The sequence below is a fragment of the Pseudorasbora parva genome, chromosome 4, assembly GCF_024679245.1.
Source record: "Pseudorasbora parva isolate DD20220531a chromosome 4, ASM2467924v1, whole genome shotgun sequence".
Taxonomy (NCBI): Eukaryota; Metazoa; Chordata; class Actinopteri; order Cypriniformes; family Gobionidae; genus Pseudorasbora; species Pseudorasbora parva.
Window position 1 is genome coordinate 13,002,667 of NC_090175.1, and position 21,876 is coordinate 13,024,542.

General features: G+C 37.3%; 1 protein-coding gene across 1 annotated transcript in view; it reads right to left on the bottom strand.

The window, feature by feature from the left end:
- Positions 1 to 449: 449 nt before the first annotated feature.
- The window catches only part of slkb (STE20-like kinase b), a 31,920-nt gene continuing 10,493 nt past the window's right edge, over positions 450 to 21,876 (bottom strand). The window contains exons 4-18 of the mRNA XM_067440958.1: positions 21,613 to 21,762; positions 18,212 to 18,284; positions 17,931 to 18,125; positions 16,700 to 16,781; positions 15,051 to 15,182; positions 14,024 to 14,713; positions 12,818 to 12,948; positions 11,706 to 11,829; positions 10,881 to 11,060; positions 8,058 to 8,187; positions 6,405 to 6,529; positions 6,129 to 6,320; positions 3,148 to 3,273; positions 2,923 to 3,036; positions 450 to 2,028 (exon numbers count right to left, since the gene is read on the bottom strand). Of these exons, the coding sequence (XP_067297059.1) occupies positions 1,882 to 2,028; positions 2,923 to 3,036; positions 3,148 to 3,273; positions 6,129 to 6,320; positions 6,405 to 6,529; positions 8,058 to 8,187; positions 10,881 to 11,060; positions 11,706 to 11,829; positions 12,818 to 12,948; positions 14,024 to 14,713; positions 15,051 to 15,182; positions 16,700 to 16,781; positions 17,931 to 18,125; positions 18,212 to 18,284; positions 21,613 to 21,762 (2,591 nt within the window). The 3' untranslated portion in view covers positions 450 to 1,881. The remainder of the gene's footprint in view (positions 2,029 to 2,922; positions 3,037 to 3,147; positions 3,274 to 6,128; positions 6,321 to 6,404; positions 6,530 to 8,057; positions 8,188 to 10,880; positions 11,061 to 11,705; positions 11,830 to 12,817; positions 12,949 to 14,023; positions 14,714 to 15,050; positions 15,183 to 16,699; positions 16,782 to 17,930; positions 18,126 to 18,211; positions 18,285 to 21,612; positions 21,763 to 21,876) is intronic.

Genomic DNA, 21,876 nt, shown 5'->3' on the forward strand with positions numbered 1-21,876 from the left:
ACCTGAATATGTAATAATGATTTGCAAACATGCATTTAAAGGTGCGGTGTACAATATTTAGTAGGATCTATAACAGAAATTCAATATAATATACAAACTATTTTTATTGGTGTATAAAGTAGTCCTGTCAATTGATTGAACATTAATCAATACAATTAATGGAGTAAAAACACTAAGTATATTTCATCACCTTTTTATGAATGAATTGCAGTGTCATTGATACTAAACCTGCTACTGATGTCTCTACGAAACTAATGATAGACATTCAACATTGCAGTATAATTGAAAGCTTTTTAACATTAATTAGGCTTCAACAAATATAACAACTTTTCATTTAAGTGAACTTAAAACAATGCTGCGCGTTGCACTTTCTCCCATTCATAGTAATTTGAGTGCACATATCTAAAGTCTTTGCCTCATATTCATAAACAGAGAGACCCACACAACTGAACTGTTCACCACCAATGTTTTAATTACAGTAGCTTCCTATAATCACAATGATTTGATCTTTGACACAAACACAATACATCTTACAATGGTTATGCTGTTAATTTTACCTAATGAGAAAACACAGTCATACAAAAGAAAAAGAAAATCAAGAAAAGTACTGATTAATTCCTGTATCAGAAGGCGCACAGCACTCTCTTTACAGTAAAACATGACCAATGCTCTCAGGGTTCATCAGTCTTTCCCACAGATTTCAGTCATTTTGTGCCGTTTTTATGGACACGCCACAAATGTAAATGCAGCTAACGCATTTAGAACTGCCTGTTGAAAGTGAACTTAAATGAAGAAAGAAATATTTTACTAAAAAAATGCTAAAATATTCAAGAATATATAAGAACATCTGATTCAATCGGTTTACAGGAAACATCCTCTATACAGTCTTACCAGAGAGTACACACATAGTGTAGAGATGTCTAGGTGAATCTGGGTATGAATGTAATCGTAAAAAAAATTATAATAATATTGGTGTTTTTGGGAGAATAAGCAGTATGCACAATATAAAAAGATTGAGCTCTTATGCTTTAAAGTTTATAGATAAATTGTAACGTAGAGATGATTTATGCGGCTACATGTTCACATTGCATAGCAGAGCAAGTGCAAAAACACTTCCTACCACAGTGATGTCAGAATATTTCAAATATTTCAGTGTGGCTGATATGCTTCAAAGAAATGAATACGGCTGCTACTTAAATATAAACCTTTTTATCATAATAAACAAAGCTCACAAAAGTGATGTGAGATAACAGAAATTCTAATATATTTATATCCTGTAATCCATACAGGAAATAACCAAGAAATCATGAATTAACATGAAACATTATGTCCTGAAAATGTATTTTTCTCTAAATAATGTGCCACTAACTTCATAAGAATTGTAAAAAAAATGTTTAGCTAGGCAGATTAAATTCTGACTGATTTTGATATTTAAATAATTAGCTTGGTTCTCATAACTAAATACATCAAGTATTGAATCTTTATCAAGCTTGATGTTGAACAGTCATTCCATGTTTGCAAATATAGTCCTAAAAATACCACAGTAAACCACATGATTAATACATTGAGACCAAAAAAGGGAAAATTATGACTTTAAAAAAAGAAGAAGGAAAAAAAAAAAGATTATTTTAGTGCAATATAGAATTAAATCACATTATCGTTCATAAACCGTCACTGAAATGTTTGGGGGAAACCACACTAAAATCCACATGTAAAGCTTAAATAATAAGAATAAAAAAGAATAAAATCAAAGCAACAGCTGTAGCTTACTGGAGAAATTCAGCCCTCCTTTGGTTCTGACTGACACCAGCGATCAGACTCAGAGGGAAGAAGGCAGCAGAGGTTCAGTCACAGCAGTTCAGAGCACCTGCGTGCAGTAGATTAAAACCCAGTGGAGTGGACGCTCGGGACGGGGTAGAACTTTGAGATTCGGCTCTGGGTGGAGGGGTTAAGGCATGCAGATTCCCCGGTCATTTTGAAGAACACTTCCTGCTCCTGAAGCTTACGGGCGAAATCTTCCTCAAGGGCCTGTAGAGAGATTTCACGTCCTTAGTAAACGCACTAATCAAATGTGATGGAAGTGTTCAATGTTAAAGGGCCACTCAGTAATGGTTTGCTGGACTTATACTGACACCTAGTGGTGTGGAGGAAGCATCTCACAAAAGCCTTTCATAGCCATGATCAATTCATTCTGTGAGAGAATACGGTGTTTACCAAAAATGTAAATTTAGCTAGCTGTGTGTTCTCAACAAAGCATCTTTAATAATAATAATAATGAGTGCAGCTTTAAAAGATCAGATTTATAATAATTCAGATTTCTTTCGTTTAATTAACATTACAATATATTGGTGTAATGAAGATTGAATATAACCTATGAAAGAAAAAAAAGGTGAATATTTAATACACTACTGTTCAAAGTTTTGAGTCAGTAAGATTTTTTTAAAGGAATACATAAATATTTTATTCAGCAAGGATGCATCAAATTGATCAAAAGTGACAGAAGACATTTATAATGTTGCAAAAGATTTCTATTTTTACACATAGCTGTGCTTTTGAACTTTCTTTTCATCAAAGATCTGCACAACTGTCAATGTTGATAATAATCAGAATTGTTTGTTGAGCATCAAATCATCATATTAGAATGATTTCTGGAGGATCATGTGACACTGAAGACTGGAGTAATGCAGAATTGGATTGCAGAAACAACATTTTAAAATATAATAAAATATATAACTGCTATAATTAAGTTTTTACTGTATTTTTGATTGATTGAATAAATGCAGCTTTAGTGAACATAAGAGACTTCTTTCAAAATAAAAAAAAATATTACCAACCCAAACTTCAGGTTTCTTATAGAAATGTGCATTTCGGGTTTCATGTGCACGTGAGTCCCTCCTTTAGAACTGTGTTTGAGTGTGGTACCTTCTTGCGGGGTCTGAGTTTCTCTCTCCAGTCCTTGAGCTCTGCGCTGTGCTCCTCGTCCAGCTCCTTTAGCTTCTCAGTCTCGTGCTCGATCAACAGATGACACTTCTCATTCTACAACACACACAAGGCACGTTAACGCTTTGCTTCTATGACGCGGTAATCTTTTTATGGGAGAATAAAACATGCTGTATTGTTCCTGTGGCAGTGAATGCTTCAGTGTACCTGCAGCTGCTGGAGTTCTCTGGCGTTGGCGTCGCACTGCGTCTGCAGGTCTCTCATCTGATTCTCATGTTTCTGGAGTTGATGGAGACGCTCGTTCTTTTGTCTCTTCTCCTCCTGTGCTGCAAACTGTGCATAGGACACGCAAACATACAAGGATTACTACACAAACTACAAAAAATGATCTGTGCATTAAGTTTAAAGGGGTGGTTCCGTGTTTTTTTTCTAGGCTTGGTTGTGCTTATGGGGCGCAGTTTAACAGTCATGTCTTAATACTTTCTTTTTTTTTTATGCCGTATTTTTCTTATATTTGACCTTTATTCCACACCGCTGTCTCCACTGTCCTTTGAGCGGCTTGTTCGCTTCCTGCTTCTATGAAGCCCATCCCTCCGAAAAACGCAATGGTCTTAGATTTGGTTAGATGGCCAAATGTAGTTTCATGTATTTCACCCTCGTGCGCACAAGCTGCCGCCCTCAACTTCCTCTTTATTCTCTTCTGCAGCTTGTACATGGAGGATTCACAAAATTCACGCATCATAAACACATTAACATAGCATGACATATTTCTTAATATTAATACTCTCTGTCTCTGCCTGTTATTGGACAGAAGCTTCCTCTTTTACAGTTTCTATGAACTACTCTATTCTTATTATATAGTTTCGGCGAAATCAAGTAGAACTATATAATTTCTGAAACTTATTTTAGTAATGCGTCAAACCAAGCAGAACCTAATGTTCTCTAAAGCTTTACTTGATAAGACATTGGCTACTGAAAAATAATGTCAATGCAGGCATTACAATTTCCATGACAATATACACAGTAGTAGTGAGTGACATTGGCTGATCTTTCAATGTTGGCTTATAGTACGTGTGCAATACAGATACCAATTAATTAAAATACCTAATATCAGCCAATAAACAATATGGCATGGATACATTGTGCATGTATGAGATTTTCATTATTTGGAATCCATCGATATTAGATCTAATATTTGGGTTTTTAATTGAGCATGTTAATTTCCCCAATTTTTTATATAGATTATATATAATTTAATGACACTGTTAAATTTTAACAAATCTCACATTTTAAATATATCTTTATACATACATTATATTGCCAAAAGTTTTGGGACGTATTTTTTACATGCACATGAACTTTAATAACATCCCATTCTTAATCCGTAGAGTTTAATATGGAGTTGGCCCACCCTTTGCAGTTATAACAGCTTCAACTCTTCTGGGAAGGCTTTCCACAAGGTTTAGGAGTGTGTTTATGGGATTTTTTGACCAATCTTCTAGAAGCGCATTTGTGAGATCAGACACTGATGTTGGACGAGAAGGCCTGGCTCGCAGGCTCCGCTCTAATTCATCCCAAAGGTGTTCTGTCGGGTTGAAATCCGGACTCTGTGCAGGCCAGTCAAGTTCCTCCACACAAAACAAACTTATTCCATGTCTTAATGGGCCGACGCTTTGTGCACTGGTGTGCAGTAATGTTGGAACAGGAAGGGGCCATCCCTAAACTGTTCCCAAAAACGTTGGGAGCATGAAATTGTCCAAAATGTCTTGGTATGCTGAAGCATTAAGAGTTCCTTTTACAAAACCCAACCCCTGAAAAACAACCATAACCCCCCTCCACCAAACTTTACACTTGGCACAATGCAGTCAAACCCAGACTCGTCTATCAGATTGCCAGACAGAGAAGTGTGATTGGTCACTCCAGAGAACACATCTCCACTGCTTTACGCCGCATTCACACAGGGCGTAGGCGTTAACGGTTGACGGAGGGCGTGGCTGAAGCTGGGGGTTGACGCAATCGTCATAGTGACAACAGCCAATCACATTAACTTGCTGCTTGGACCAAAACACAAAACAAAAAAGCGCCTTTTTATGACAGCTAGACTGTAAGACGAAATGGATGCCGATTTGGTTGTATGTGCGAGTGCGATTGCCCGTGTAGTTGTTGTCAGCGCACAGGTGCACGAAGCTGTTAAGTACATTAAATCCTGAAAAAGCGCCGACAGCGGGAAGAATATCACGTAGTGGTCCAGGAGCTGCATCTGGATTTTTAACGGTCTATGGTCTGGATGGTTCACGGAGCAGTTATGAACGCAATTGGCTAGTGTCTGCTGTAGAATATTTGCATACGGCGATCTGATTGGATGACGCCTGCGCTGACGCTTGAAAAGTTGAGAATTCTTCAACTTCTGCTGCTTGCAACGCGAGTGAAGCGCCGCGACGGAACCCACAATTCAGTTCGGCAACGGATGATGTCACCCATTCAAAGTAAATGGGAAGCGTTAACGCCTATGTGAATGCGGCGTTAGAGTCCAGTCGAGACGCGCTTTACTCCACTGCATCCCACGCTTTGCATTGCACTTGGTGATGTAGGATTTTGATGAGTTGCTCGGTGCTGTGCTGCTCCGCATGTGCTGACCCCGCTGATTTTACGTGGCCTACCACTTCGTGGCTGAGTTGCTGTTGTTCCTAATTGCTACCACTTTGTTATAATACCACTAACAGTTGGCCGTGGAATATTTAGTAGTGAGGACATTTCACAAATGGACTTATTGCAAAGGTCGCAACCTATCACGGTACTACACTTGAGTTCACTGAGCTCCTGAGAGCGACCCATTCTTCACAAACGTTTGTAGAAGTGTCTGTTTACCTAGGTGCTTGATTTGATTTTATACACCTGTGGCCATGGAAGTAATTGGAAAAACTAAATTCTATGGTGAAGAGTGTCCCGATACTTTTGGCAATATAGTGTACACACACACACACACACACACACATATACACACAGACGCACATTATATAATAAATCAATATATATATATATATATATAAAACATAATAAATAAAACATTAATAAGTTCAGTTTTTTTGTGTGTTTTAGACAAAACGTTCGGTCCAAACCACTTTCAACAGCCTTACTTAGAAATCGTTTCCTGCTAATTTAAGTCTGAAACTGAAATGACCTCTGACCTGTTTGACCCTTTCACGTTCCAGTTCCGGCGTGACCCCTGTGGTTGTGATGCGCAGACTCTTTTTGAACATGGCCATGCGGGTCTTGGCATCACTGCGCTGGATCTTAGGCAGTCTGGTTCTCTCTTGCGTCTGTTTGCTCTTCATCTCCTCCATCAGACGCTGGTTATACCTGTGCATCTGCTCCATTTCCTGTAGAAAAACACACTCGTAGTGAAAAATCACAACAACAGCAACCAGAAGAGCACTTTAGACTGAAGTGGGAACTGAAGTAACCTTCTCGTGTCTTTTGAGCAGCTGGTGTCTTTGCATGAAGTACTGGTCTTTCAGCTGCTGCTTGTGCAGTTGGTGCTTTTCCTGTAGGTGGCGCTCTTCCAGCTCCCACATCGCGGCTTCTCGGGCTGTGAGGATCATGGAAGAACCAAGTTACATCAAATTTGTTTTCTAATTTCAAACGGCACCCAGTGTGACAAAAGGTAGCACAGTACCAGAGCACATGGTAAGGTAACTATAGCTATGTTTCTATCCAAAGAAGTGGAATATCGCATAAAACATTTGCGTTTCATTCGTGGGAAATTGCTGCAAAATATCTGCAAGAAAAAAAAAGGAAGTCGTTGCTATAGGGAGAGAACCTGTGGCTCTTTTTTGCCCCATGATTGATTTGGATCTCTTTGGATGAAACGCAATAAACATCATGTTATCTTGTGTTTAGATGCTGGTGTTTGGGAATGCACACATTATAACAAAATCCTTCTGATGACAGACTTTGGCTCAGGCATTTAAGAATGACCAAAACAACATCTAAGATGCTGTGTGATGAAATTGGTCCGCTGGTTTGCCCAGTTATCCAATCACATCCTCTGTTAAGGAAGAGTCATGTGAGTTTTTTGTTGCACATCAAGGAATTGATTTGGTGTATGTAGTTTATGCTTATGTATTCTTATCAAATAAAAACATATACATCTCCCTCAACTGGACGGAAATATACATCTCCTTCAATAAGTGGATGGAAATATAGCTTTAGCCGAGTTGGCATGTGTCAATAATAAAACTGTTAAATATTGTATATGTTAAGGCTGCTACTAGTTTCATGTAAAAAGTTTTCTAGTTTTCATATTAAAATTCTCGGACTCTCTAAACAAGTTAAAAATGTAAAAACTACAGCATTTTTTTAAATGCTACAAGTGCATCACAACATTGGAATTAAGAGATTTATTAAAGATTATTTAGGTTTATAAGGTTATTAGTTGTGTGATATGTAGTGATATGATAACAAAAGTAAAAAAAATTCACCATTAAATACGCACAATATCGGATGATACCTATAAATTACAAGATAAATCTCTAATACTGTCTGATAACCAATATTGTGATTTACACTAACATTCAAAAGATTGGGGAACTTGAAAGAAGCTTCTTTCGCTCTCTTTGTCAGCATCATTACTCCAGTCTTCAGAGTCACATGACTCATCAGAAATCATTCCGATATGATGATTTGCTGCTCAAGAAACATTTCTGATTATTATAAATGTTGAAAACAGTTGTGCTTCTGAACATTCTTGTTGAAACGTAATAATTTTTTTTCTGAATATGTCGCTGAACGGAAACTTTAAAAGAACAGCATTTACTAGAAATAGTAACATCATAAATATCTTTACTGTTACTTTTAAACAAATTAATTCCTTGCTGAATAAGTGTTAATTTCTTTTAAAATGAATTAAAAAGAAAACACTGACCCTAAAACCTTTGAACGGTTGTTTGCAGTGCACTATATCTCTAATAATGTGGGATGTTGTTGTCGCTGACCACACAAACAGCTGACTAGAGCCTGTCTGAACTGCTAACACTGCAAAAGCTGTGAACGCTCTATTGGGGAGGACGAGGATGACCCTTTTAAAGCGAATAGTGAGCGGGAATGTCTGGTCTGACCTCTCAGGAGCTGCTGCTTGTTGTTGAGACAGTCTCTCTCAATCGTGGCCAGCTCATGTTTGTGCTGCTGAATGATCTTCTTCAGAGCGCTGTCCAGATCCTGCTGCTGTTTCTGAAGAAACTCCTGCTCCTTTAAAACACACACAAACACAACATTAACAACTAGAATTAAAAACAGTATACATTCATTTTGAAAAAAAGGAGAGGGCAGTTTTCACAGTGTGTCCTAAACAGAAAACCTCAAGACTCAAGTTCATTTGGATGAATAAAAGGCTCTTAAACTCTGCTAATCCCTACTCTTTCCTCTAAACACGCCTACATTTAAAGGGGTGATGAATTGAGAAATCAACTTTCCCTTGAGCCTTTGAAATATAAAAGGTCATGGTAATATAAGGATTTCACTGGAGAATAGAGCCTCAAAACCAGTGTAGAAAATAGCCGATTACTTATTAGTTATGATGTTTTTGCATGTAAAAACCATGCGAACGTCATTAGTTGACCTCAGACAACAGTATAAAAAATTAGCCAGTTCATAACCCCTTTAAAGTCAACATGAATAGAGCTCAGTCGGTCATTACATCAATTTATGGACCATCCCTGAGGGCTAATTCTGCATAGGAATTTTTAATGGGTTTTTAGAATGGCGTATTATTATTATTTATTAGGGGAAAAACGTGTGGTAAACATTACATAAAAAATCATCATGGAATCTAAATTGATCATTCTTGTCTTTATGGAGTATTGCAGTATTTTTATAAATAAATTATCCATCCACATTTTTTTTAAATTCATGTGCCCTTATAATCTTTCATCAAAATAACTTCCCCTCCCTCTTGCAGCTCTTCTCTTCTATGATTCTCTGGGCGGGGCAACCTCTCACTCACATGAGATCCACCAATAGCAAACCACAACCACCAAGGACAACATCAAGTCTCGCCCTACACTTTTTTCTTGTTCGAGAAGACGTTTCACTTTAATAAACGTCAAAATAGGGAAGAAAAGACTATCGTAACTTCCATTCCGAAATGACAGTACTGTATGGTTTAATACTGGCCAAACTCCTACAGTTGAGACCGAACACTGACAGTAAAAAAGAAAAAAGGAAAGGATAGCAGACTTCATGTTTTACAGCGGCATGTCTGTTGACTGTGCTTACGGCCTTGCAGGGCTGCTGAGATTGTCATCCTGTGAGGTACAGTCAATTAAATCACAAGTAAACTGACTTATATTTAAACCGTAAGAATACTTAAAGGGTTACTTCAGCGATTAGCATATGGCTTTGTATCAGTAGAAACCCTGGAGTATATTCAAATAAATGTGCTTTCCCCCCTCATATCCCCCTGAGACGAGATTTATACATTTTATTTCTGGAAAAATTCCTCCTATGACGCAAATTGACTATATTTGCATCATAGGAGTAATGTTTGGCCAGAGGCTAAAGACTACAGCCACCAGAGGAAGCCATTTCGGCATGTTTTGAACCCGCGCATGGGGGATGGAGATCACACTCAGAGCTCAGCTCGCAGCTGCAGGCACTCATTTAAGCGGAGCTATGGTGAGCAATGTAAGACTTTTAACTTCTCAAATTAATTTCTATGAAAGTTAAGCTTGCAAAGGCATGAACTGAAACGTGCCAGACTGAATTCGTGTTGTGAATGTATGCCGCGAGTGTAGTCGCGATTACCTCAGCTCTCATCATGAGAGCTCATCAGCTCATTTATCTGACTCCTGCAGTTAGTGCTCAGTGCTGTGATACTCACGCGGTGACTCACTCATTATATTGAACACACACGTTCAGTTTTTAATTGTAGTGTCTTCTCCAACTCAGTCACAGTAATCCAGTAGGTGGATTTGGGAGTGGCCTCACAGGGCAGCAAAGCATTCTAGGAATTGTAGTCTTTCATCCCCAAGAGACAAAAATACATTTTCTGTCTTTTCTCAGTCTAGAAGGCACCAAATTCAAAAATAATTTCACATTTCTACTACATTAATGACCCAGTCTAAATACAGATTCATCTTCCCAGTGCTGAAGTACCCCTTTAAGTAAGTGTGGGGGGGGACCCAGATGCCAAAATCTCCAGAAATCAAGTCACATAATCTTTTCTAGACAGACAGACAGATAGATAGACAGATATATAGACAGATAGACAGACAGACAGACAGACACAGATATAGACAGAAAGACAGACACAGATATAGACCGACAGACCGACCGACCGACCGACCGACCGACCGACCGACCGACCGACCGACCGACCGACCGACCGACCAGACAGACAGACAGACAGACAGACAGACAGACAGACAGACAGACAGACAGACAGATAGATAGATAGATAGATAGATAGATAGATAGATAGATAGATAGATAGATATAGATACTGCCCAACCAAAAATAGTCGCTGATTCTATCATTATTGCATTGATTACTATATGTACTAAAAAAGTATGCACCTATTGAATTAAATAAATGTTGTGATGTTTTTCCATCAAGAGGTGCATAATTTTTTGGTCAAGATCTTGTATTAACAATGCAGGAGTCCAGCACTCTGTAAAGTCTCCTCCAGCACACCCCAAAGCTCTGGACCATTCTTTCACAGTTTGAGTTGATTAATCTTGACATTGTCATCCTGAAATATGGTCATGATGTTTCTTCCTACATGGCTGTTTAAGAAATGAAAAGCTACACACTCCATCAATGAGGGTTGCCAAACATATAACATGCTAGAGACATTAAAATCACTGCAATAATAATCCAATCATAGACTTAAGATTTGCCTATTTAAATCCAAACCTTTTTTGGCATCCTAATCTCGCCCATACCTCTTTCTTGCGGTTCTTGAGAATGTTCTGAAACTTGGAGAGTTCTTTGTCCTGCTCAGCTTTAATGCGTTTGGCTTCGTCTCGGAGACGATCGGTGTGTTCCTGCTCCAGGCGCTCGATGGTCTGTTTCTGCTGCCGTTCCATATTCTCCACCTCCGTATCATACTGACGCTTCTTACTCTAGTGAGACAAGAAAACATGGACATCATGAAGGAGATCTACAAGAATCACCATTCAAAATACTGAGATATATAAAAATAGACATGCATCACAAAATATACTCCAAAATGTTGCACCAGAAATGAAAAGCATTTGAGCACAAGAGAATCTGGAGATCTTTGCCTGATGACAAACAAAGTTTAGTAAAAAGTGTACTTAGTTTTAATAGCTAGAATAAAAATAACGAAGAGGAAAAAATGAACGCTGACCAGGTTAACTGGCACAATCTCAGGTGGCTTAAAATACTGACCTCCCCTTAATAGGCAGACACAGATTACACACTCCAAAAATAATGAAGCTGTTAAGCATGTGATGTAATTCAGTGATTCCTGCCAATGTTTCTGGGACTGGTATCACCACTTGACTCAGGAGAGCAATCAACTAACTAAGGATATTAATGTAAAAACAAAACCCTTAAAAACAATAAATCACATCAGAAGAGGATCTTGGCAGGCTTTGGTTGACATAGTTTCAAGGTGCCGTTTTAAAGTGAAGAGTTGTCTTGGATTTATTTTGTCCTGGATATCAGGAACTATTTCAGTATGGAAGCAGGCACTTTTCTTCTGTATCCTTGATCTGCTTGATATTGTCTTTGTTCTGGCTCACCGTGACTTCCTGTTCGAAGCGTCTGTAGATCTGCTCTCTCTGCTGCTGGAGTTTGTTGCTGAGCTGAGTTTGCGCTCTCTGCTCCTCTTTCTGCAGAAATCTCAGTTCCCTCAGCTCCTGACGCCTGAAACACACACATTTAACAACCATTTCACACTGATCCAACAAAAGACCCACCCTATGGTGTTTAACCTAACTGTTTAACCCCTTTTGAACCCAGATCTGAAATTCGGTCTATATTTGCTTACTCTTAAGTTATGCTTATTCCATAAGTTGAATATCGAAGGTGTTCTGGCGGGAGATACTTTATAACATGTTAAATATGGATTTTTTTTAAATACAAAAAAACATCAATTTGCTTCAGAATGCCTTTATTAACCCTCAGGAGGCGTTTGGAGTACATTTATAATGGATGGATGCACTTTTTTGGGCTTTAAATTTTGGGCTGCCAGTCAGTACCTTTATAAAACTTGGATTAGCCAGGACATAAGGCCAATTGAATACACCTGAAAGAAGTAAGTTGTATACACATCGAATGGCTCTATGGTGAGTAAATAATGGGGTTATTTTCTTTTTTGGGTGAACTATCCCTTTAAGTAGGTAAATAGGATTGTTTTTTTATAAATTGACTTTAAAGACTATGACTGTATTCTTAATGTTTTCTTAGTCCCATACTTTTTTAGAATGAAAAACAATTTACAGATTACTATTTGGTTGAAAGCTGCTGAGCTTTTCTAGAATTGGCACTATCCAGTCCAACAGGAAACTCTCATAGGCAGCAACAGGACGTATCACTCAGCATGTTTTATGTAAAACATACTAATAAACACTGCACAGGAAAAAAAAAAAATGTCACTTTGCGGTATGCAAACAGCCCAACACCTCTTTTATAATCCCCCAGCCGTGAAAGACGACAGGAAACTTAAACCCACTACCAGACTGAGCGCATTTACCAACACAGGCGATGCTGATAGAAGAATGAGAAGAGCTTTACTAGAAACATTTCGGTCACAACAAGCAGAACTTAAGTTTCACCAATGAATGCAAATATGATGCAAACATCAGTGAAACATGCAAAGTGTCTCCGAGCAGTTAAACAGCTGATGGCTCACCGGAGGAATCTCATCTCCTCGCTTTTGGTGTCATTGTCTGTGATGATCTTTGATGTCGTCACGCTGACTTCCACACCGTCCACGATGAATTTGCGAGTCTTTTTTAGAGTTTTTTTCTGCCTCTTGTTGTCCTAGAACAACAAAAATACAGCTTAATATCGTTTAAAAATAAAATACTGAATTAAAAAAAAAAACTTTTCCTGATGTTTTACATTTTGAATATATATGATACTTTGTGGATTAAATGGCCTGTATTTGTTCTTCAGTAAAAATAAATCAACATATCATTTAGACCAAACAGCCTTGTAGCCTAAAGATTCAAAATGTTTAAATGTTAAAACTTAATCCCAGTAAATTAAGTAAAAAAAATAAATGGCATGTCATTTTTAACACACTTTTGCTAAAAAAAGAATTCACATCTTTATCATTTGAAGTTATTTTAATTTTAGCCTATATATTTACAATGTTTCCAATGTTAAAGCTCAAACTCAGTATAAATTAATTAATTAATAAACCCAAAATAATGAAGACTTGCCATTTTCACCAAATTTCCACTAATAAATAAACAAATATATATATATATACATATCTAACATTATTTTGGAATAAGCAACTGAGCCATGGAGGAGAGGTGTGAGAAATTAGTCCTACATGAGTGTTTTAGGGCGTGTTCACAATTGTTGAACAATTTTTTAGTTCTGGTCCACTTAGCGCTCAGCCATTCGCATTGGCATTTTAACACCAAACCTAATGGCATAGGGATATATGTTTACAACCTCATTGGTCGGTGTTTTATTGCATATATTTCTCGATGGAACTTGAATGTGAACATCCAAAATAACGATGTGTTCTGGGATAGATGCGCTCGTTGTATGTGTGTAGCTACATATTATCTGTGCACAGCTACACAGATCTGGTACACATGTGGAAAAAACTGACAAATGTCTTGAAAAACAACATGTCCTGAGGAGTGGAAATCGCAAAATAAATGACTCCGAGTCACTGAATTATTTGAAAAATGACACTTCACGTCGGGGCCGCATTACCACCTTGGTTATGCATTATTATTCTAATAATTCATTGGCATGTTGTTGATTATTTCTTACTTTAACAACTGACATTTAAATCATAGAGTATACTGACTCTACACATTCTGTGATTCATCATTGTCTGGTGAATAGCAAGTATTCAGAAGGTGTTTCTTACCTGCTGAGAGATGGATCCTGGCTCCTTGGACTTGCTAATAAAGCTGGAGATGGATAAGTTCAGGTCTATGCTGCTGTTGTCAGCTGTCGAGCTTATTCCCGAGTCAGAGTCTTGCTTCTTCACATACCTAGGCTTCACTGGGCTTTGATTCTCCACCAATGTAGGGTCCTCCTTTTCCTCAACCTTCTCCTCTTCTTTCACTGGAGATGTTGAGCTGGGCTCATCAGGCTGAGCTTGTTTAATGAGCTCTGTTGGAGTCTCTAGTGGAGCAATGTCTGAAGCAGGCACGTCCTTCATGAGCTCACCGTTGCCCACCAGCTCCTTTTTCTCTTCCAGTTTCTCCCCATCAGGTTTGGCTGGTTGCTCCACGGTTTGGACTACTGTGTCAGGCTCTGGAAGAACAACCTCTGCTTCTACAGCCTTTTCTTTAGCTTTAGGTTCTCCAGACATTTCCACAGCTTGTTCTTTGGATCCAGGTAGTGTTACATCCTGGATGTGGTTCTCATCCACCTTCAGAGGTTCTTCTTCCTTCTTTACTCCGGCTATAAGATTATCAACTGGTAGCTTGGGTGTAGCGACTTCCTCGATCTTCTCAGGAACAGACTCCAAGGTGGACGGTGACTGCGGAAGCTTCTCGTCTTCAGAGCTTCCGATGCTAGCGTCAGATGGTGCACGCTTGTGTCCGCGAAGCTGAGGGAAAGATCGGGATGAGTGGATGAGCAGAAAAGATGTACAACGAAGGCAAGCATCACTACTATTGTTGCTCATATGTATTGTTAGGAATCGAAACAAAGCCCAAACATTAAACTTTATCATGCAACTCTCATGCTTGCAATCAGGCTTAAAGTTTTAGTTGGAGTGAAATGTTCAAATGTGCAATATTGAAGGAAAGAAATTAAACGACAGCAATCATGCAAGGAATTCCAACTCTACCTCAGGATATTCAACTGGCCAACATTCATCCAGACTTTGTTTAATCTTTCTATGAAGTGTTCTAAATTTGTTGGCAGTCCTTCTAATCTCTTACCAGGTTTCCTTCATGATCTTCCTCCTCCTCTTCCTCCTTCATCTCCTCTAACTCCTCTGTGACCTCCGCCTTGGCCTCAGCGATGAGCTCGCGCAGGGGTCGGTTGTCAGTTACACTAGTCACAAACGGGTGCTGCACAGATGAAGCGCACTACTATTACTACAATATACATATTCAAATTACACATGCAAAAAATTATAAGATACTATTCATTTTAACATTCACAAAAAGTAGTCAGATTACTCTGTTACAGACACATTCTTGAAAATTATGGATTTTTATTTTTATTTTTCTGATGTTATTTGCAATTTTAGGAAAATAATAAATGTATTAGATAATTATAATTAGAAAAATATATATAAAATAAGTGTCTGCTTTATGTTAATGTCCATCTCCCTAATATATTTTGAATTAGGAATATTAAAATGATGTCTAATACCAATAAAGCGATAATAATTGTTATGTCATGGCCAATAATCCACATATGTCTGCTATTAAAATGGTACAAAAATGTATTGACTAAATATAAATTTTAAATAAAACAAATTATATCAACCTGTAAATGCCCCAAGTAAAATAACATTATATTGTGGAGTATGAAAAATTAATATAAGCAAATCTCAAATTTATAAGATAAAATATAACACTATTATTCGTTTTTTAAAGATCTTGAGAAACAAATTTAGTCAAGTGTGTAAAATAAGATACAATAATGAGAAATGCATATTTTTTGGAAGGAATTAAGAAAACGTTAATATAATAAAATATAATATGATATAACACCATATTTACACAGATTTATTTGACATAAATCATAACATTCTGAAGACTGCTAGAAAACAGATGGGTAAGCAAAATAAAATAAATACAAATAAATAACAGTGCTATTAAGTTATTAGTTTTCAATAATTAACTTTAAAGCGTAGGTAAAATCGAAATGTAAAAACAAGTGGAAATGTGCCTCCACAATTAGATAAAATAATTATAATAATAAAAAATTAAAACTCATATATTGACTGATAATCTGACATATTGTGCATCACTATTTGGCTTAGAGAAAATGAAGCCTAATGTAGTGCCTTTAAGATTTATTGCATTGTAAACAAGAATCGCTGCAACCCAACTATCCGACAGACAAGAGGAAACGTCCCATGAGGATCCGGGTCTCCAGTTCTTACCTTTCTTGGCTTTGACACCTCCTGCAGACAGTCAATAGCTGGTCTGAGAATGTGCAGCTTCTTTGATATTATCAACTTAATTGGAGGAAAACTTGAGTTCTGTATTTTCAAGCCCATGTTGCCTCTTCAGAGAGCAGAATCTCTGCTGAAGTGTTGAGCACTTGTGAACGAGCGTGCATGTGTGCGCAGTCGGTGCTAGGCTGACCTACTTAAAGCCTCGGAAACAAAATCTCCTTTGCTGACGTCAACTCTTAAGGATGACGGCTGGTGCAGAAAGTGCCTGACACAGACAAATAAATGACCAGCTGCTGATTCATGTGGCAAGAAAGGCACCTGGACCAGCAGGTGGCCGAGCAGCCGGGTGACTGCGAACGAGGGGCTGCTGCAATGCTGGCTCAGGTTAGGGCAAGCTTGAGTGGGTACGGCCTTCGATTATAAGTGCTGAAATTAAGGTGGGAAAAGTCAATTCACCTGAAGAAGTTGTGCTGTGTTCCACCTGTTGTCCACGTTCTTATCCAGCGCGTGTTTCAGGAAGTCACTGAACTCAGGAGACCTGCAGATGGATGAAGAGAAGGTCATTAAAGAGGTCATAAAATCATAAATTTGCTCCATATGCCTCCGGGGGTTAAAAATGCCTTCTGAAGTGAAGTGATGCGTTTGTGTAAGAAAAATATCCATATTTTAAACTTTATGAAGTAAAATATCTAGCTTCCGGCAGATCGGAAAAAGCGTTACTGGTGTGCAATGTCGTCAGATGTAGCGTAAAAATTAAAAATTAAAAATTAAAATGAATTATTATTAATTAATTAAGTTTGAACCATATCAGTAAAAAATACAATTAATTTAAAAAAAAAAAAAAAAAAATATATATATATATATATATATATATATATATATATATATATATATATATATTTTTTTTTTTATTAATTGTATATTTAATTGTGAATGCTTCGCCTATTTTTACATTTAGATTATTTTTGCCACAATTTAAAGCTCCCTTAAATTTACTCTTTGAAAAAACTAATAATTTAATATAAAATATTAATATCATTTCAAATGAGATTTTCTTTCCAATTGGTTATGGTTCAATATTAGGGGTTTATTAGATTAGTTAATAATAAATAAATAAATTAGATTTATTGTATACTTAATTGTGGAGGCTCATATCCCCTATATTTACATACAGATTATATTTGATCTTTTGCTGCTCAAGAAACATGCTTTATTATTATTATTACTATCAATGTTGAAATAAAAATAAATGTTCTATTCATAAAAGAATCTTTAAAAAAAAACAATTGTACACAACAGTTTTCAACATTAATAATAAATGTTTGTTGAGCATCAAATCATCATATCATAGAATGATTTCTGAAGGATCATGTGACACTGAAGACTGGAGTAATGACGCTGAAAATTCAGCTTTAAAAAAATCATCAAAGTAATAAATGACATTTTAAAATATAATACAATTAATAATATGAATAGTTTAAAATCAGTTATTTTTAATTATAAATATTTCACAATATTACTGTTTTTACTGTATTTGTAATCAAATAAATGCAGCCAAATAAATCCTACTGATCTAAACCTTTTGGATGGTAGTGTATATACACACACACACACACACACACACACACACACACACACACACACACAGACACACAGACACACAGACACAAATCACATTGTTTTGTACCATTTTGAAGGCTGCTGGAGAGTAGGAGGGTCAGCTTTGGCGATCTTGAGCAGAACTCTCATTGGGTTCATCTCGTGGTTGGGCGGTTCCACCTGGGCCAGCTCGATCAGAGTGACTCCTAGAGACCAAATGTCGGCCTTATAGTCATACGGCCTGTCCTTAGACGTCTCGCACATCACAACCTCTGGAGCCATCCTGAATGAAAGGGAGTGATATCAAAGCGTCAGCAATCCCAATGTGCGCAAGAATGAGTGGTTTCATTTGATGAAACTCTAACTTGCCAGTAAGGGGTTCCAATGAAAGAGTCTCGTCGCTGGATCGTCTTTGTGTTCTTGGCCGACACGCCAAAGTCCGCTGAAAGATACAGAAAATATTATTTTTGGGAAACGTTCTGCATAAAAAGATTGCTTGTGCCATCTTTCTTCATAATAAATGCTGCTTGCTTTGACATTTTGTGATCTAATGCCATGACATTCAGTGATTTAAAGCAGCACTTGGCTACTTTTGCTCTCGGGGTCCCCCTACAGTTTGGAAAAAATAATGTCCTCAACTACTGTCGTAAGCTCTGTCATCCTACAACAGGGGATGCCATCGCGTGTGCATTTGTTGACATGACAACCCTGATAGCCCTGAACTAGTGATGCGTGGGTCGTCTCATAACCCGCGGACCCCGTATGTCTATTTAATGGTCGCGGGTGCGGGGCGGGTTGTAAAAATATATACAGTGGTGCGGGGTGGGCCAAATAACTTCATAAAAGCGTCCCGCGGGTCGGTGCAGCACTAGCAGTTACCCTGAACACTGAGGAGTTCACATGCAGGTGTTCTTCTGGCGGCGCGTGTGAAATGTCTTCATCCCAGGTAACGTTACAGTCAGTGGCATATGTTTCAGCATGTCATATGAATATAATTTCATGGGTTTTATTTTTTTCAAACGGCAAATAATCATGATGCTCACGCTTACAATCCAGCGTCATTATAGTAGTCTATTGGTTGCCGTTTTACAGAATCTATATGATACTTCAGTTCAATGTTTGAGTGGTAGCTCACCGTAACAAGCATGACAGCATCGGTCGGGCACGCCTCCTTCAGCTCACGCCAACGAGCAAACGCTGGTCACATGTTGATCCTCGTCCTGCCTTTAATCCCATCACTTTTTTGTTTCCTCTTATTGCTTTCCTCCAACAAAACCTTTTCTTTCTTATTTGTCTCTGCTGCTTCGGACATGACTATATTATCCGACGAACAAAGTTGGGCTCGCACGTCCGAATTTAAGGAAGTGTGGGTGTTGGTGGAAGTGACGTATATGCCGTAAAGCAGTCGAATTTTGTAGTTCTTTTTGTTCTCGGGTTACTACCCGAAACCCGAAGTTTAAAAGTACGATTAAAAACGATACAGACCCCATCAGGCTATGGCAGACGTGTCATTCAACCTATTGTAAGTCGATTTATCATACACATTCACTTAAAAAATATATTATGAAGGTTGAAAAGTTACCTAGTGCTGATTTAAGTGTCCATTTAGGTTTATACACTAACACATCACAGAATAATTTACATCTGGGCAATGACGTAATGTTTATACAAGCTGCAGTGTAGCCTGACATGTAAATGACCCTCCTCAGCTCCTCTCTGTATCTTTTTGTGTCTCTTTACCATGTTATTTACCTAACTGTGAAGCTGCTCATCAGCACAGGGCGTCTGAAATCTCCTGCTACACTGGATTATATGCAGCTGCAACAAAAGCTAAAAACACTCCACCATTACTCTGATAAAGTTCAAGATCACACCTAACCTGTATATAGCACGGTCCCCACGGGTCCATTTAAGGCCATAAAAAGTCTTGTTATAGGAAATGTGTTAAACGTGTCGCTGTTGCGTGTTCTACAGGCTCGCAGTTTTAAAGCATTTCGCACTCAGTGAATGCCACACATTTATACCAAGCAATTACTTATGATCTACTGTCAATGAATTTATGACAATGTTTACCTTCTGGTGTGCACATAATGTCCTCATAATCCATCCACTTAGTATACAGGTGCTACTAGGTAACCGCTATATTTATGCTGTTCCATAAGCACCATACAGTGTCAGGGTGTTTTTATAAGTCTTCTTTAAAAGAAATTAACTGATTCATTTAAGTGAACCAAGTGAAAAAGGACCCAGTTCTCTTTACGTTCACACTGTCCCTGAAAAAAGGATTCAGATCCTTTTTTTGGTCAACTTAAGTAGGAATGTGGTCTCTTTGTGTTGCTTTTTGGATCTAGTCCAGTTCAGTGTTTGATAGCTGACCCCTATGGCCTTCGGAATTTGATCCCATTCACTTACATTGTAGGTGGCTCACTAACCAAGATACGTATATTTGAAAATATGATTATTATTTTGTAAAATGACATAGCTACAAATGCTGTTGAATGAACTAAACTGCTGTTGAATGAACTCACACAAATATACAAAAAAAATATTCCTGCACTACAGAGCTTTACATTTTCAACATTTTGTTATGTTTCAGCCTTATTCCAAATAAATTAAATTAATTACTTAAATTTTAAGGAAAATCCTCAAAACTTTTAACATTGTAATTATGGGGTATTGTTTGTAGGGTTAGGGTTTAGAAAAAAAATAATTTAATACATTTTGAAATAAGGCTGTAACAACAAAATGTGGAAAAAGTGAAAAGCTGTGAATACTTTTCGGATGCACTGTATAATATCACATCCACCTTTGTGAATAACATTTATTTAATTTACTTATTTGTAGTTTTCATGAATCATGTTTCATTTTGAATCATCATGAATAATTTTTTTTATTGCAGAAGGCAATGATTACGATATAGAAAAAAACAATAGGGCAAATATGATAAAAGAAAGATGCAAATTAAATACAATTTCCAAGTACAGTGGGTATACATAAAATCAGCATTCAAGTAAGAAATGGAATAATCAAATGCAAAAATAAAACTGCATGTTCTTCACTGTATGAATAAAATGTATACTGATTCTTATATTAGCACTGAGTTTTGTTTCATATAAAGTAAATTATTATTATTATATCAGGCTGCTGTCACTTTAAGAAATACAGTAATGAACGGATCCAATATATTGATACACATACATGATTTCTTCCAGATGTTTTCATTTACTTAAGACAAAAATAAAACTGTTTATGTGAACCTTGTATGTTTTTGACATTTTTACCACACAAGACACTACAAAGACTTTAGCTTAAAACACATGTGACAGCTGTTTCTGTGCATGTGCTTTAGATAAGTGCGCTAAACATTTTTAAACTAGCAAGGTGCGCAGCACACACACCATGCATACATGTTTAATATTTACAACATTTTAAATTAATGTTTATTTCATGTATAAATTTGACTCAGCGTTTTTCTTAAAAATTGTTTAAATACTAAATGAGAGGTTATTCATTTAAAAAAATATTATTTAAACTCCAAAGTTGTTTAAAATCATTGTTTTTACAGTCATTCTTCAATTTAGGATGTTACCATAAACATTGCTCTAGGCACGCTTTACTCGGGGAAACACAACTTAACCATGTTTTTGGTAATTACGAGCAAATACGCCTGCAAACTTAGTCTACCCTCTCCATATGGTATTCATTTTATTTGAGGAGGTCTTAAAAAAGGTCATAAAAAGCCCTCTAAACCCTCTAGCACACCTACTCACCCAGTTTGACGTCTCCGTCTAGTGTGAGCAGGATGTTTCCAGCCTTCAGGTCTCTGTGGATGACCTTGTTGTCATGCAGATACAGCAGAGCATCCAGAGTCTGTTTACAAACCACCCTGATCTGCGGCTCCGTCAGAGGCCTTTCCAACTCTACACACATATGAACATACACACACACACACACACACTCATATCATTTATAGATAACCAGCTAATATTACCCATTACAATAATATATCTCCTGTTTTCTAACATCTTATTTTT